Source organism: Ruditapes philippinarum, unplaced genomic scaffold, assembly GCF_026571515.1.
Source record: "Ruditapes philippinarum isolate M1 unplaced genomic scaffold, ASM2657151v2 ctg3676_1_1_1_1, whole genome shotgun sequence".
Lineage (NCBI taxonomy): Eukaryota > Metazoa > Mollusca > Bivalvia > Venerida > Veneridae > Ruditapes > Ruditapes philippinarum.
In genome coordinates this window covers 34,444-46,825 of record NW_026851915.1, presented here as the reverse complement: position 1 = coordinate 46,825, position 12,382 = coordinate 34,444, and the positions used below count along the sequence as shown (strand labels likewise).

General features: G+C 30.9%; 1 protein-coding gene across 1 annotated transcript; it reads left to right on the top strand.

The window, feature by feature from the left end:
- Positions 1 to 237: 237 nt before the first annotated feature.
- LOC132742602 (neuronal acetylcholine receptor subunit beta-3-like) lies at positions 238 to 10,186 on the top strand. The gene is made up of 3 exons (XM_060731055.1): positions 238 to 351; positions 2,140 to 3,132; positions 9,038 to 10,186. Exons 1-3 carry the CDS (start codon positions 238 to 240, stop codon positions 10,184 to 10,186), a joined length of 2,256 nt encoding a protein of 751 aa, XP_060587038.1.
- The last annotated feature ends 2,196 nt before the right edge of the window (positions 10,187 to 12,382 follow it).

The following is a 12,382-nucleotide window of genomic DNA, read 5'->3' as shown; positions in this document are numbered from 1 at the left end:
AACGCCATCCTAACATACGAGTTTTTACGGTATATTGAAAAAGAGAATCGCTATAGGCAGTTATTTTACTAGACAGTTAGGATTAGAACTGATATTGTAGAGTATAAAGTGTTGTGAAAAAGGCAATATATTTGTTCAAAACTATTTTCCTTGCTTATAAAATTCTGTCAATTTTATCAAGTATTTATTGCGATGGTTACACTTTGGCTCAGTTACATTCTTGTAAATATTGTAACGATGACGCGTGGACAAACGTACACCGAAATAAACGATCTTCTAGGACATTTATTCAATGAGACAAGATATAACAAACTTCTTCGACCAATACAAAACCAATCCGACCTGATTAAGGTAAGATTATTTTATAAAATAAAAAAAGATAAAAGCAACAACAGAAATAGATAAATTATGTTCATCTATGCATCTGTCAAAATTACTTACAATGCTGAAAACAATATTGACAAACAAATGGCTACATAAAAATTCAAAAAAGGTTTCAACTGCAAATTTATCTTTTTTCCCATATGATATATATGTACAATCCGGCAAAATACAATGCCAGTACTGGTGGTCGAAATAAACCCCCATAAAGTAGCCATATGCTTTATGGCTTTTTATTTTTTCACCTAAGTGTATATTTTCCAAACTGGCTTTTTCTATTGATCTAAATCGGGTATTTATGTTTTTGAACGAATGTCTGTAAAAATATTGACTGGAAACCGTTTTTCTGTTTATTAGTAACTGTGACCCAAAAGCAATCCAGGGATGGGTACAATTACAATTATTTAATATAATTTAATTAATTACAATGAAGTATTAAAAATCATATAATTTTAAATATTTGTTAATTGAACCAAAACTCAATTACTTTAATTGAAATTAATTAATTACTTTGTGAAATTTTTCATTTAATTGTCAATTTAATTCAATTAAATTCAATTAATCTGAAAACTGTGCACATTAACCATTGATCTGATTTAAGTAAAATGCATACTTTTCACCTGTATTGTCTTATATAGATAATCTTTCAAGAAGTGATAACTGATAATCACCTGTCAATGATTTTAATACAGGTAGCTTTTCATGAGTATTGTCATGATTTATATAGCCTAAGGTATATACTGGCAAGTATTTGTTGGTGACTATTGTTAACATTAAAACTTGCCAGAAGTAAAAAGTATCAATCAAGGGCTCACAAAAGTATTCACTCATCTTGCAATTTTTCTACAAAATAGTTTCAACACAATATTGGTACATTCAATAAAAATACGAGTCTGATCCTCTTACATATTGGTCATTAAATTGCCAATTGTCAAAGCTTTCAATTCATTATCTGGCTCTACCAGCCTCATCTGCACCTGTAGAGAGACTGTTCTCTATTGCAGGCAACGTTTTTCGTCCTGATCGCTGCAATATGAGTGACAAAAATTTTGAAGCTCTAATGTTTGATAAATGTAACAAGGCATTATGAACAGAAAACAGACTGATGAGATTGATTTAATGTTTTCAAAGTGAAAATAAATTTTTCTTTATCTGGTGTGCTTTGTAACTATGTTAATTTTTATATTAAAGCATTTTAATTAGAAAATAATTAATTGTTATTAATTATTTTTCAAATTTAATTGCAATTAATTAATTACAATGTGAAAATTCATTTAATTGTAATTGTACTGTAATTGGGAAGATTTATATTTTAATTGTAATTAATTAATTACTTTTAAAAATAATGGTACACATCCCTGAAGCAATCCAAAATGAGGTCTCTGTCTCTACATAAGGAAGAAGAGTGAGTAGAATATCTAATTTGTATTGAAGTTAAGACTGGGAACCATTTCTCTTCTTTAAGTAATAAAAACTTTAACCCTTTTTACCCAAAAGCAATTCCAAGTGATGTCTATACATAATCTTACCATATTATACTAAATTTGATTACATACAATACTTCATTTCTAACTTTAGTTGTCAACCGGAAACCACTTGTTTGACGCCCGCCGAAACGCCCGAACGCCCGCCCGCCATTCGCCGAAATGACATAATAATAAGTTGAAAACCTAGCTAATAAGGGCATTGCATAAACTAAGACTAAATGTACATTTGAATTAAATATCATTGATGGATGTAAATGTCTTGAAATTTCAGGTAAATTTCATTACGTATCTACTAAGCGTCGAACATTTTGACATCTCGACCGGAAAGGTGATAATCACAGGTTACTTTGAAATCATTTGGAGAGACGAATATCTAACATGGGATCCATCTCAATATGGCGGTAAAGGAATTCTTCAATTACCAAAAGGGAAGATCTGGAAGCCTGAGGTCGTACTGACGAAACAACTGGTGAACGTTGAGTCTTCAATTTACAACAGCGATGCCTTTACTACTTGGCTTTCTTACAAGGGAGATGTTACACTGATTCACATTGGAACATACCAGACAAGATGTGAAGTTGATACCACGCTATACCCATTTGATATTCACCAATGTCACTTCCAATTTATTGTGTCAAATCATAGAATTGAAGAATTGATAATTCAATTACCAACAGCAAATATTAACACTAAACAGCTACAAGAAAATGGTGAATGGTATATTGAAAATACAAATGCAGCGGTTCTTCACATTCAAGAAGAAAGATTTGAACATATTTCAGTCCCCATGGTTGACGTATCTTTTACTTTAAAGAGGAGACCGACATTCATAATCAATAACATATATGTTCCTATAATACTTATGTCAAGTCTAAATTTAGCAACATGTTATGTTAGGCCAGACTCCGGGGAAAGACTATCGGTTGCAGTAACTTTATATTTGTCCCTCGTTTTCGCAACAACTGCAGCGATTGGCAAAATTCCAAATAATTCACTGAAAATGCCTTACATGTCATACGAAATTCTGATGATTAACCTTATTAATACAATCGGTGTAGGGTGGAGCATATTTATAGTTCACTTAGCAAATGTTAAGAGGGTTGATACAAAGAGAATTCCAAGCTTCATATTAAAGGTGGTGATGAAAAGGAGAAATTTGTCCATATGTTCGATAACTGAACCTGAATCTGTAACTGACGATGTACTTGCGTCACTGACATGCGATGACGAGGTGAATGAAAAAGCAGTAGATTCGTCTAAACCTGTAATTTGTAACGATATTACTGGACAAGAAGTTGCCGAAGTTGTTGATAAAATTTACTTTTGGTCAGTTTTTATTGCTATATCTGTACTTATTTTTTCTTTTGGTGCAATTGTGGTCATCAAATGGATACAATCGTAAAACAATCTAATTCAGGGATAGAAAACTCAAAAACAAAATCGTCAAACACCATCAACTATAAAACGACGAACATTTTGTAACACGTTGTTTGCAAGAAGAATATGTTAAGCACAACTAACTGAAGCTGTTTCTAGGCAAATAAATGTTCCGTTTTTATCTTTCTGATTAAATAAAATATTGTTATAGAAGCTAAAAGTCCATTAATTTGTCATTTGCTTGGTCCAGATTTCTTCTCAAAATGTTTTTAAGTTACACATTGGCTTCATTTAACAAAGAAGCCAAAAAAGTAATCTACAATAAAATGTTGTATGGTTTCTTGGTTTCTTGATGATTTTTTCACTCTCGATCACTATAAAACCATTATAGCGATCTTGACTAATGAAATCAAACAAATACCTATTTTAAGGATGTTATTATGAAATATTCAGCTTTATCGCTGGATGACATAATATTGCAAACTTACAAACAAGTTAATTTTTATGTACGATGGACAAATAGATATTACATTTCTTTATCAGTGGCGTTATTGTTTGAAACTATTAAAACTGCCATTTCAAATCCAATGTTTTAAATCTTAACGGGTTGAATGTTTTCTTAAGATATGGCCACCCTAACAGGCACTATAAGCCACTGAAAAATTGACAACACAGATGTTTACACTAGAAATGTGTCGTCACACCACGGATGCCCCTGCATGCAGCCAAAGTTTCAAACGTTACAATATTAAGTTCCACATTTTTTCCACAAACTATTTTTGTTTTCATTTTAAGTTCAAAAACCCTTAAAACTATTCAATGTTAACACAAAGCATTTTCATACCAAGTTCAAGGCACTGAAACAATTCAGTGTTAACCTCTTGTAAATTGCATATTGCATATTTAAAGCCAAAATAATGACTACATTTCCTCAAAAATATGAGTGCTGAAACTGAAAATCCAAAATTTTTCCAACATTCAAGAGAGATAACTTTGTCCAAAATCATTGAACTACGACCATATTCAAACTTTACCTGATTATTCCTAAGATGTATCAATATGTCAATTTTGAGTTGATAGTGTACAACCATTTGAGAGATAATGAATGGAAACTAAAAAATTCCGATTTTTTTTTCAAAGTTCAAGAAAGATAACTCTATCAGCTATCATCAAACTAAGACCAAAATCAAACTTGACCAGTATGTTTTTATGAAATATCCATCTATTTTAAGTTTGAGTTGAATATACACAACAAAGTGAAAGAGGCAATACTCCGCCAGAAATCGTCGAACCATGAAACTGAAAATTAAACAAGGGGCAAATCTTTGTCAAAACTCATCGAACCATGACCAAATTCGAACTTGACCTGCAACTTTTCTCATAATATATCCATGTGTCAAATTTGAGCTGAATGTGTGCAACGTTACTAAGATAATGAACGGAAACTGATGATGATGGAATGACGGAAGGACGGAATGACTGAAGGACGGAACAGGGTAACACTTTATGCCCCAGCAATTTTATGAATCTAATCATGGATGTTAGAAGGTACCTTTTTCAGAAAAAAGAAACCTTTAGATAATCTACAATATCATTCTTATGAAAAATGTTTCCATTCTGGTAAGAAACAAAAAATGACATTCAGCTTACAATCCACATTAAGCACAATAATTGTTTCTTCTCAAAATTTATGAAATATGTATGAAAATGTTACCCTACTCTACACATTTTAACACTTGTTTGATCAATTTCCTACATTGAGAGCCCAATTTAAAATCCCTAACATTTATTAAAATGAGTGCCTGTTTTTTAAGTTTCCCTTTGTTTTCTTCAAAGTATTTTAGTTGATCTTGTATTTATACCGCGATAGTTTTGATCTTATTGCACTTTGAAAACATCTGGTACTATATTTGTTATTTGATTTAGAATCATTTAGCAAATAAATAGCTATACATGTATTGATTTAAGAATTAAAATCAAACACTTTTTCTTCCCAAAATGAATATGAAAGATAAATAATGTTTAAAGATAATAATAGAAGTAAGAAAAAAGGTTGACCCTTCTCGGGCTTGAACCCATGGTCCTAAGTTTGAATGTATTTAATTGTAGTTCTAGCCTATTTGATTACTCTTCAAAGCGAGGTAATGCATTAGGATGGTCACATTTCAAAAACAAAGAAATTCCGATGAGAAGGTTTTTTTTTATTTTACAAAAAAAGTGAAAATGTGAAGTAACAATGTCGTTAGAGTATTAAACAGGCAATTATATCTACGCCACGTGCCATAAACATTTAATCTAAAAACTAATTAAGTACAATTTTAAAGAAAAAACATGTAGCTTAAGTAATGATCTAAGTTAAGAAACAACAGTACGTGTGATTAATTACGAAAAAGCAAATGTCAATCCCGTCATCCAATCAAATATAATTTAAATATTATTATCATTTATATAAAAAGCAGTCTAAACAATTAGAAAATTTGTTATTCTTTTGAAATGTCATGCAATCATATTGCGTGATCATTAACCGATTACAAAATTCTTCTATCAACAATAAAAGGGTCTATAATGTATTTTTTTCTTTTAACAGAAAACAGAAAGAATCATCAATAACTGTTGCCTTGTAAACATCAATATAAACGAGTAATTTACGATATATTGAGAAAAAGATTCGCTCTAGGCTGTCGTTCAGTTCAACTAAACATAGAAATCGGAACACGCATTGAATCTTTCTAGTGTTGTACGACAAAACTTATTTCTCATTTTCTAAAATAGTTGCAGTGAGAAAAGGTTAATTTTTGCTCATAAGTTTTTGCAATGAAAAGACTTTGGCTGATATACATGCTAATTGTATTTGCAACTATGACAAAGGGAGAGACGTATACTGAAATGAATGATCTACTTAGGTATTTGTTCGATGATACAAGATACAACAAACTTGTTAGGCCATTACATAACCAGGCTGACGTTATTAAGGTAGGTTTTTTTTCTAAAATCAATAAAAATATCATAAAGTAATACATATATCTTTGTGAATTACTTGTATTTATAAATAAATGAATAAAATATTTCAATATTATTATGCGACTCTGCAACTGTGTACTATTTCAGTATCTATATGTGTTCTTATTATATATTGCCTTACCTTTCGTCCTGCAATTTTAATTTTTAAGTTTTGTTCTTGTTATTCAAATCGAGTGATATTTCGATCAAAATTACAACGTTAGTAAGAACATACTTTAATATTATAAAGTTTCCATTAAATTGCAATGGAAGTTTCGATCATTCAAAGTCTTGATAAATTTCCGAAATGCTATATTGAGTGTATGATTGTTTGTACATGTACAAGCTCAACCAAACCGAGCCTGAACACTTGGTTTTGGTGTTTTGTCTTCTATTTTTGGGTGATGTCCATGTTTTTCTATCCGATTAAATAATGGTTTGTTTTTGCTAGAATTTTCCTCATTGGTTTGAAAAAAATGCCGTTAATTGATAGACTAATTGTTAATTTTTTTTAGTTTTCTTCATTTTAATATATTTTTTAATTAAATAAGTCATTTATCGTAAATAGTTTTTCATCTAGCATTCCTTTGTTTTAGTCAATAAATTTATTATGCATACAGTTTATTTTAGGATGAATTATCAAAATTTAAAAAAGCTCTATTTTGAAGAGTCATAAATCAGATCATCATGCTAAATGAAGAGATGTATGTATATGCATTGTATACTTTCTTAATTCGGATAAAACTTCATAAAAGATGTATTTGAAATTTGTTACACACATACGCTAAAACCATATCATTTTTAATTCAAATCATGTTTGACTTGGTCAAATACATTTTAATTACCATAAATAATGAACATTTTTTGCAAACAGTTTTATTGACGTTTTCGTTATAATATTCAATTTCGTCTGAATTTAGGTAGATATATACAATTTTATTAGTCCCTCGTCCATATATGATAATGTAAATTTTGGACATCACCAGACCGTCTAAAACAAACAATATGTTAAATGTTACAGATTGTAAAAAAATATTTGAAATAAAAATGTATGCCGCACATTCAATAAATATGTTTTGACTTTTTGTTCAAATTTGAATTATATGTCTGCCCACTCCTAGCTATTACGTCGTGTATTTCTAGATTTTCCCTATCTATTTCTAAACGAGGGTATATACATGTTGATCCCCATTTTGATTCTTCTGGCAAAAGACACTAAAACTAATTTTAAATGAAACATTTAACACTTCGTCTTTAATTTGTTAGCATATGTTTGCTTGCCCGCAAAGAATTTAACTTGTAACTTATCATTTTAATAGAACACTATGTTTCAATTGTAAACCGAATTTTAATTGATACAGAATTTATAAATATTTTGTTAGTTTAATTGGGCAGAAAACTATATGCACCAAGGACTCAATTCTTTGAGGTTTTTCTTTGACATTGATAAACAGGAGATAATTTATTTTTCCAAATAGTTGTGTACATTTGATGTAGGTCTGTATCAATTAAATATGTGTAAAATTTCAGACTATGTTTAATTGCACTTTCCGTTTATATTTTTCAAAAATAATGATAAAACCTAAAAAGAAATTGGTTTAAGAATCGCTGAACAATTCGAAAATCAATATCTTTTTGAATAAATTTTCATTATTTTTGCATACTTCCGCTGCGATGTTTCAACCTATATCTTTGCTGCCTATAGTATACACAATTTTTGTTTGATTAAAGCAAATTTCAAAATACCTATATGAAACGACAAAATGAACTAGCGAAAGGCACATGCACAATATCGTCGTTAAATTAAAAAAATAGTCGTACTTGAAATATTTTGCTCCGGACAATTTCATTCTGTTTAATTACAATATTATTGTGTGTCAAATAACATAAACATTTTATGTTTCAACATTTTGGGGAATCGACCATAAGATTATGAAAACAACATAATATTACTGTTCTTTGATTTTATAAATAGACAATAAGATAGAGCTTTATACTCTATAATGGGACACCAAATACCTTCTAGAACAAAGAAAATGCATGTAATGAGTGTAAAGGCCCTTGCTCAAGAAAGAAAAAAACTAGTCCCTGGCGGCATTGAACCCATGCGGTCACCGAACCTTGGATTACTACCTCATGGCTGGTCCAAAATGACAATATTTGGGATCCCTTTCCATTAAAATTGATCTTCATGTTAGATATTTTATCTGTTGAACTAGATTTATCTTGGTCAACAACTTGGTTGTAATCACCGACTGACATATAACAATCGTTTCCTGTGCTGTCAATTATACCGATTTATTCCTTAGAAGATGCCAGTATGTCTTAATATGGCCATGTAATACAATAAGTGTAATACTTTGTCATTCAAAAGTCAAGCGTAATCAAATATAAAAAACAATATGAATAAATGTTTACGTGATAAATAATGATGATTTTGAATGTTATAGTGATAATCCTGGAGAAAAAGGTTTTCGAACAAATTTCAATATTTCATACTAATTAATCAATTCATATTCTTACATCGAAATGAAAAGTTCCAGCCAGTCAGTAGGACGTAAATCAATTACTTCTTTTCATAAATTAGAAAAATAACAAACAATCTTTTTATCAGGTAATTTGTCGTTTATTTTTTTATTTCTTTTTGACTGTCCATCTTTGATAAGTTATAAGGACAGTTAGTTTAAAAGCGTCAAAAACAGCGCGTTTTATTCTTTAAACGGTACATTGACAAATACTATACAAGAAAAAGGATCGCATAACCTTTTGTTTATTTTTTCCTGGAATTTCAGATTGGTTTTACAAAGTATCTACTCAGTGTCGAACATTTTGACATCTCGACAGGGGAGTTGCTTATAACAGGATACTTCGAAATCAGTTGGAAAGATGAATATCTAACATGGGATCCGTCTCAATATGGCGGAAAAAGAATTCTCCAAATACCTACAGGGAAGTTCTGGAAGCCTGAGATCGTACTAACGAAACAGCCGGTGAACGTAGAGTCTTCAGTTTACAGCAGCGGTGCATTTTCTGCTTGGGTAACTAACAACGGAAACGTTACATTGATTCACATTGGGACGTACCAGACAAGATGTATAGTTGACACTACGCTGTATCCATTTGATATTCACCACTGCCACCTTCAATTTATTGTGTCAGATTATCGGATTGAAGAATTGATGATTCATATACCAACAGGAAATATGAATACTAAAAAACTTAGGGAAAATGGTGAATGGTATATTGAAAATACAAATGCTGCGGTAGGTTACGTTCAAGAAGAAAGATTTAAACATATTACTGTCCCTATGGTCGATGTATCTTTTTCTCTAAAGAGGAGACCGACATTCATTATCAATAACATATATGCTCCTATAACACTTATGTCAAGTCTTAATATAGCAACGTGCTATGTCAGGCCAGACTCCGGAGAAAGATTATCGTTTGCAGTAACATTATATTTATCCCTAGTTTTCGCAACAACTGCAGCGATTGACTCAATTCCAAATAACTCATTAAGATTACCTTACATGTCATACGAAATTCTGATAATCAATCTGATAAATACGATTGGCGTGGCATGGAGTATATTTATAGTTCACTTAACAAACGTAAAAAAGATTGATAAAAAGAAAATCCCAAATTTCATACTGCGAATGGTTATGAAAAGAAGAAAAAGAAACACATACCTGACACATATTGACCCAGACTTGGAAACTGAAGCTATAATTGCGACACCAAAAAACGACGAAGTTCAAGCAAACGCCGAGTTGTGTGAAAAAGAAATGAATGCATTGAAAACTGTTATTGTAAATGATATCAATGGACAGGAAGTAGCTGAAGTTGTTGACATGGTTTACTTTTGGCTAGTGTTTATTTCTATATTTGTACTTATTTTTTCTTTTGGTGCAATTGTTGTACTTAAATGGGCACATTCGTAAAAGCATGGTAAAACAGGTAGTGGTGATGGTGGTTGTATATACGCCGAGTCACGGAAATAATTTAGAGAGAAATAAAATCCCTATACACAAAACCAAAACGGCAAAAATAAATTAAGAAATGTTGCACCGATTAAGCAACTTTGAATGCACCGGAGAACAGTTCAGCCACCATATCAATCCTGAGCAGGTTGTCAGTCAGTTAACTAATGGTAGTTCCCTTCACTTTGGCAAATAACTTTTGTATATGCCAGAGGAGAGCAGAGGTAAAGTACAAATGACTATAAAAAAGAATTGTATCAATATTAACCCCCATGACTGTATTTATATCCGATATGTCATGAAGAAACTTTTTGATCACTTTTCATGTTAATTTTCTCCTATTTTCTCCTATCATCCTTCTGCACGTAATAAAAATTCTGAAATCCAATAATATTTTTTGAATACGTTTTCCATTTAAACGTTTTATTATTTAAAATCCATTGTTTCAAGTGCCAAATAAAATCTGACATGGTAGTTTCGACTTGTTGGTTTGAAGTGGTAATATATAAAATGTTAACGTAAATCTTGTTGATTAAATTGAAATAAAAACATTAATTTTTAGCCATGAAAGCGAATCATTTGCATGATTTGTCGATGGTTATAGATATTTGTAAGGTTTTGATCCACGTGGTATTGATTAAGGTAAAAACACTTATATTGATTTAATATACAGATTTAAGAATTATTTCATTACTTGTTTACATTTTTTATTTAAGAAAAATGAAAAAAGAAATTCAAAGCTCAAGATAAGTTATTTGTCTGAAATACATTATTTTTTTTTTAAAATGAAAAAGAATATTGATAATTTAATCATCAAGTTTTACGTTCACATTTTTAACAGCCATTATATGGTCGGGGCATTTAGTGTTACCCTGCTCCGTCATTCAACAAGTCCGTCATCATCAGTTTCTGTTCATTTTCTTGCTAACGGTTGCTCAGATTTTACTCCAAAATTAAGATATAGATATATCATAGGAAAATGCAGGCCAAGTTAGAATTTGGTCATGGTCATGGAGTTATGCCTCATTATGAAATTTTAAGTTTCCGTTCATAATCTTCCTAAAGGTTGTACACATTCAACACAAATTAAAAAAAAATGAATACGTCAAAGAAACATGCACAGGTCAAGTTGGAATTTGGTCATGTTTCGATGATTTTTGACAAAATTTTGCCCCTTAACTTTGGAAAAATAAGACATTTTCAGTTTCCATTTATTATTTCCCATACGGTTGTACACATTCAACTCAAATTAAAATATGGATATGCCATAGGAATGTGCAGATCAAGTTTGAACTTGGTTGTGATTCGATGATTTTTGACCGTTTTCTGCCCCTTAACAGTGGAAAAAGAGGGAATCAGTTTTCGTTCATTATCTCCCCAACATTTGTACATATTCAGCTCAAGTTTTACAAATATATGTCATAAGAATACGCTGGTTAAGTTCGAATTTAATCATGGCTTGATAAATATTGTGATTTTTAGAGTTATCCCTCTCGAACTTATATAGATTTTCTTCTTGTTTCCGTTGATTATCTACACATTTAACTGGAGTTTGACACACATGTATAGTTACATCTTAGGACTTTGCATTTGGTCATGGTTCGGTGATTTTGGACAAAGTTATCTCTCTTGAGCGTTGGAAATTTTTTTTATAAATTTTCAGTTTCACCCTTCATACTTTTGTGGTAAAATATGTAGTTATTATCTCGGCTACAAATATGCAATTTGGTGAAGGTTAACACTGAATAGTTCCAGGGCCTTGATGCTTGTTAAAAAATGGTTTGTGTTAACATTAAATAGTTAAAGGGCTTTGAACGAAGAATGAAAATAATAGTTTGTGCAAACAAATTTTGAATTAAATACTATTATATAACATTTGAAATTTGGATACATGCGGGGGTATCTGTGGCGTGACGACACATTTCTAGCTCTTACTTTAGTTTGAAAAACACATATTTGATCTTGAGGCATTCGACCAATTGCAGGAGACGCTAATTCAGTCAAAAAGGTGCATAAAATCCAGTTTATTTACAAAATCGCACATACGTTTTCTCTGATGTAAAACGTGAGTCGTTATATTCGTGTATAAACGGTTAAACTCTTATTTTATTTCGTAGGAAGTTAACCCATCACTGCACTTAAGTGACGAAGTGTAAC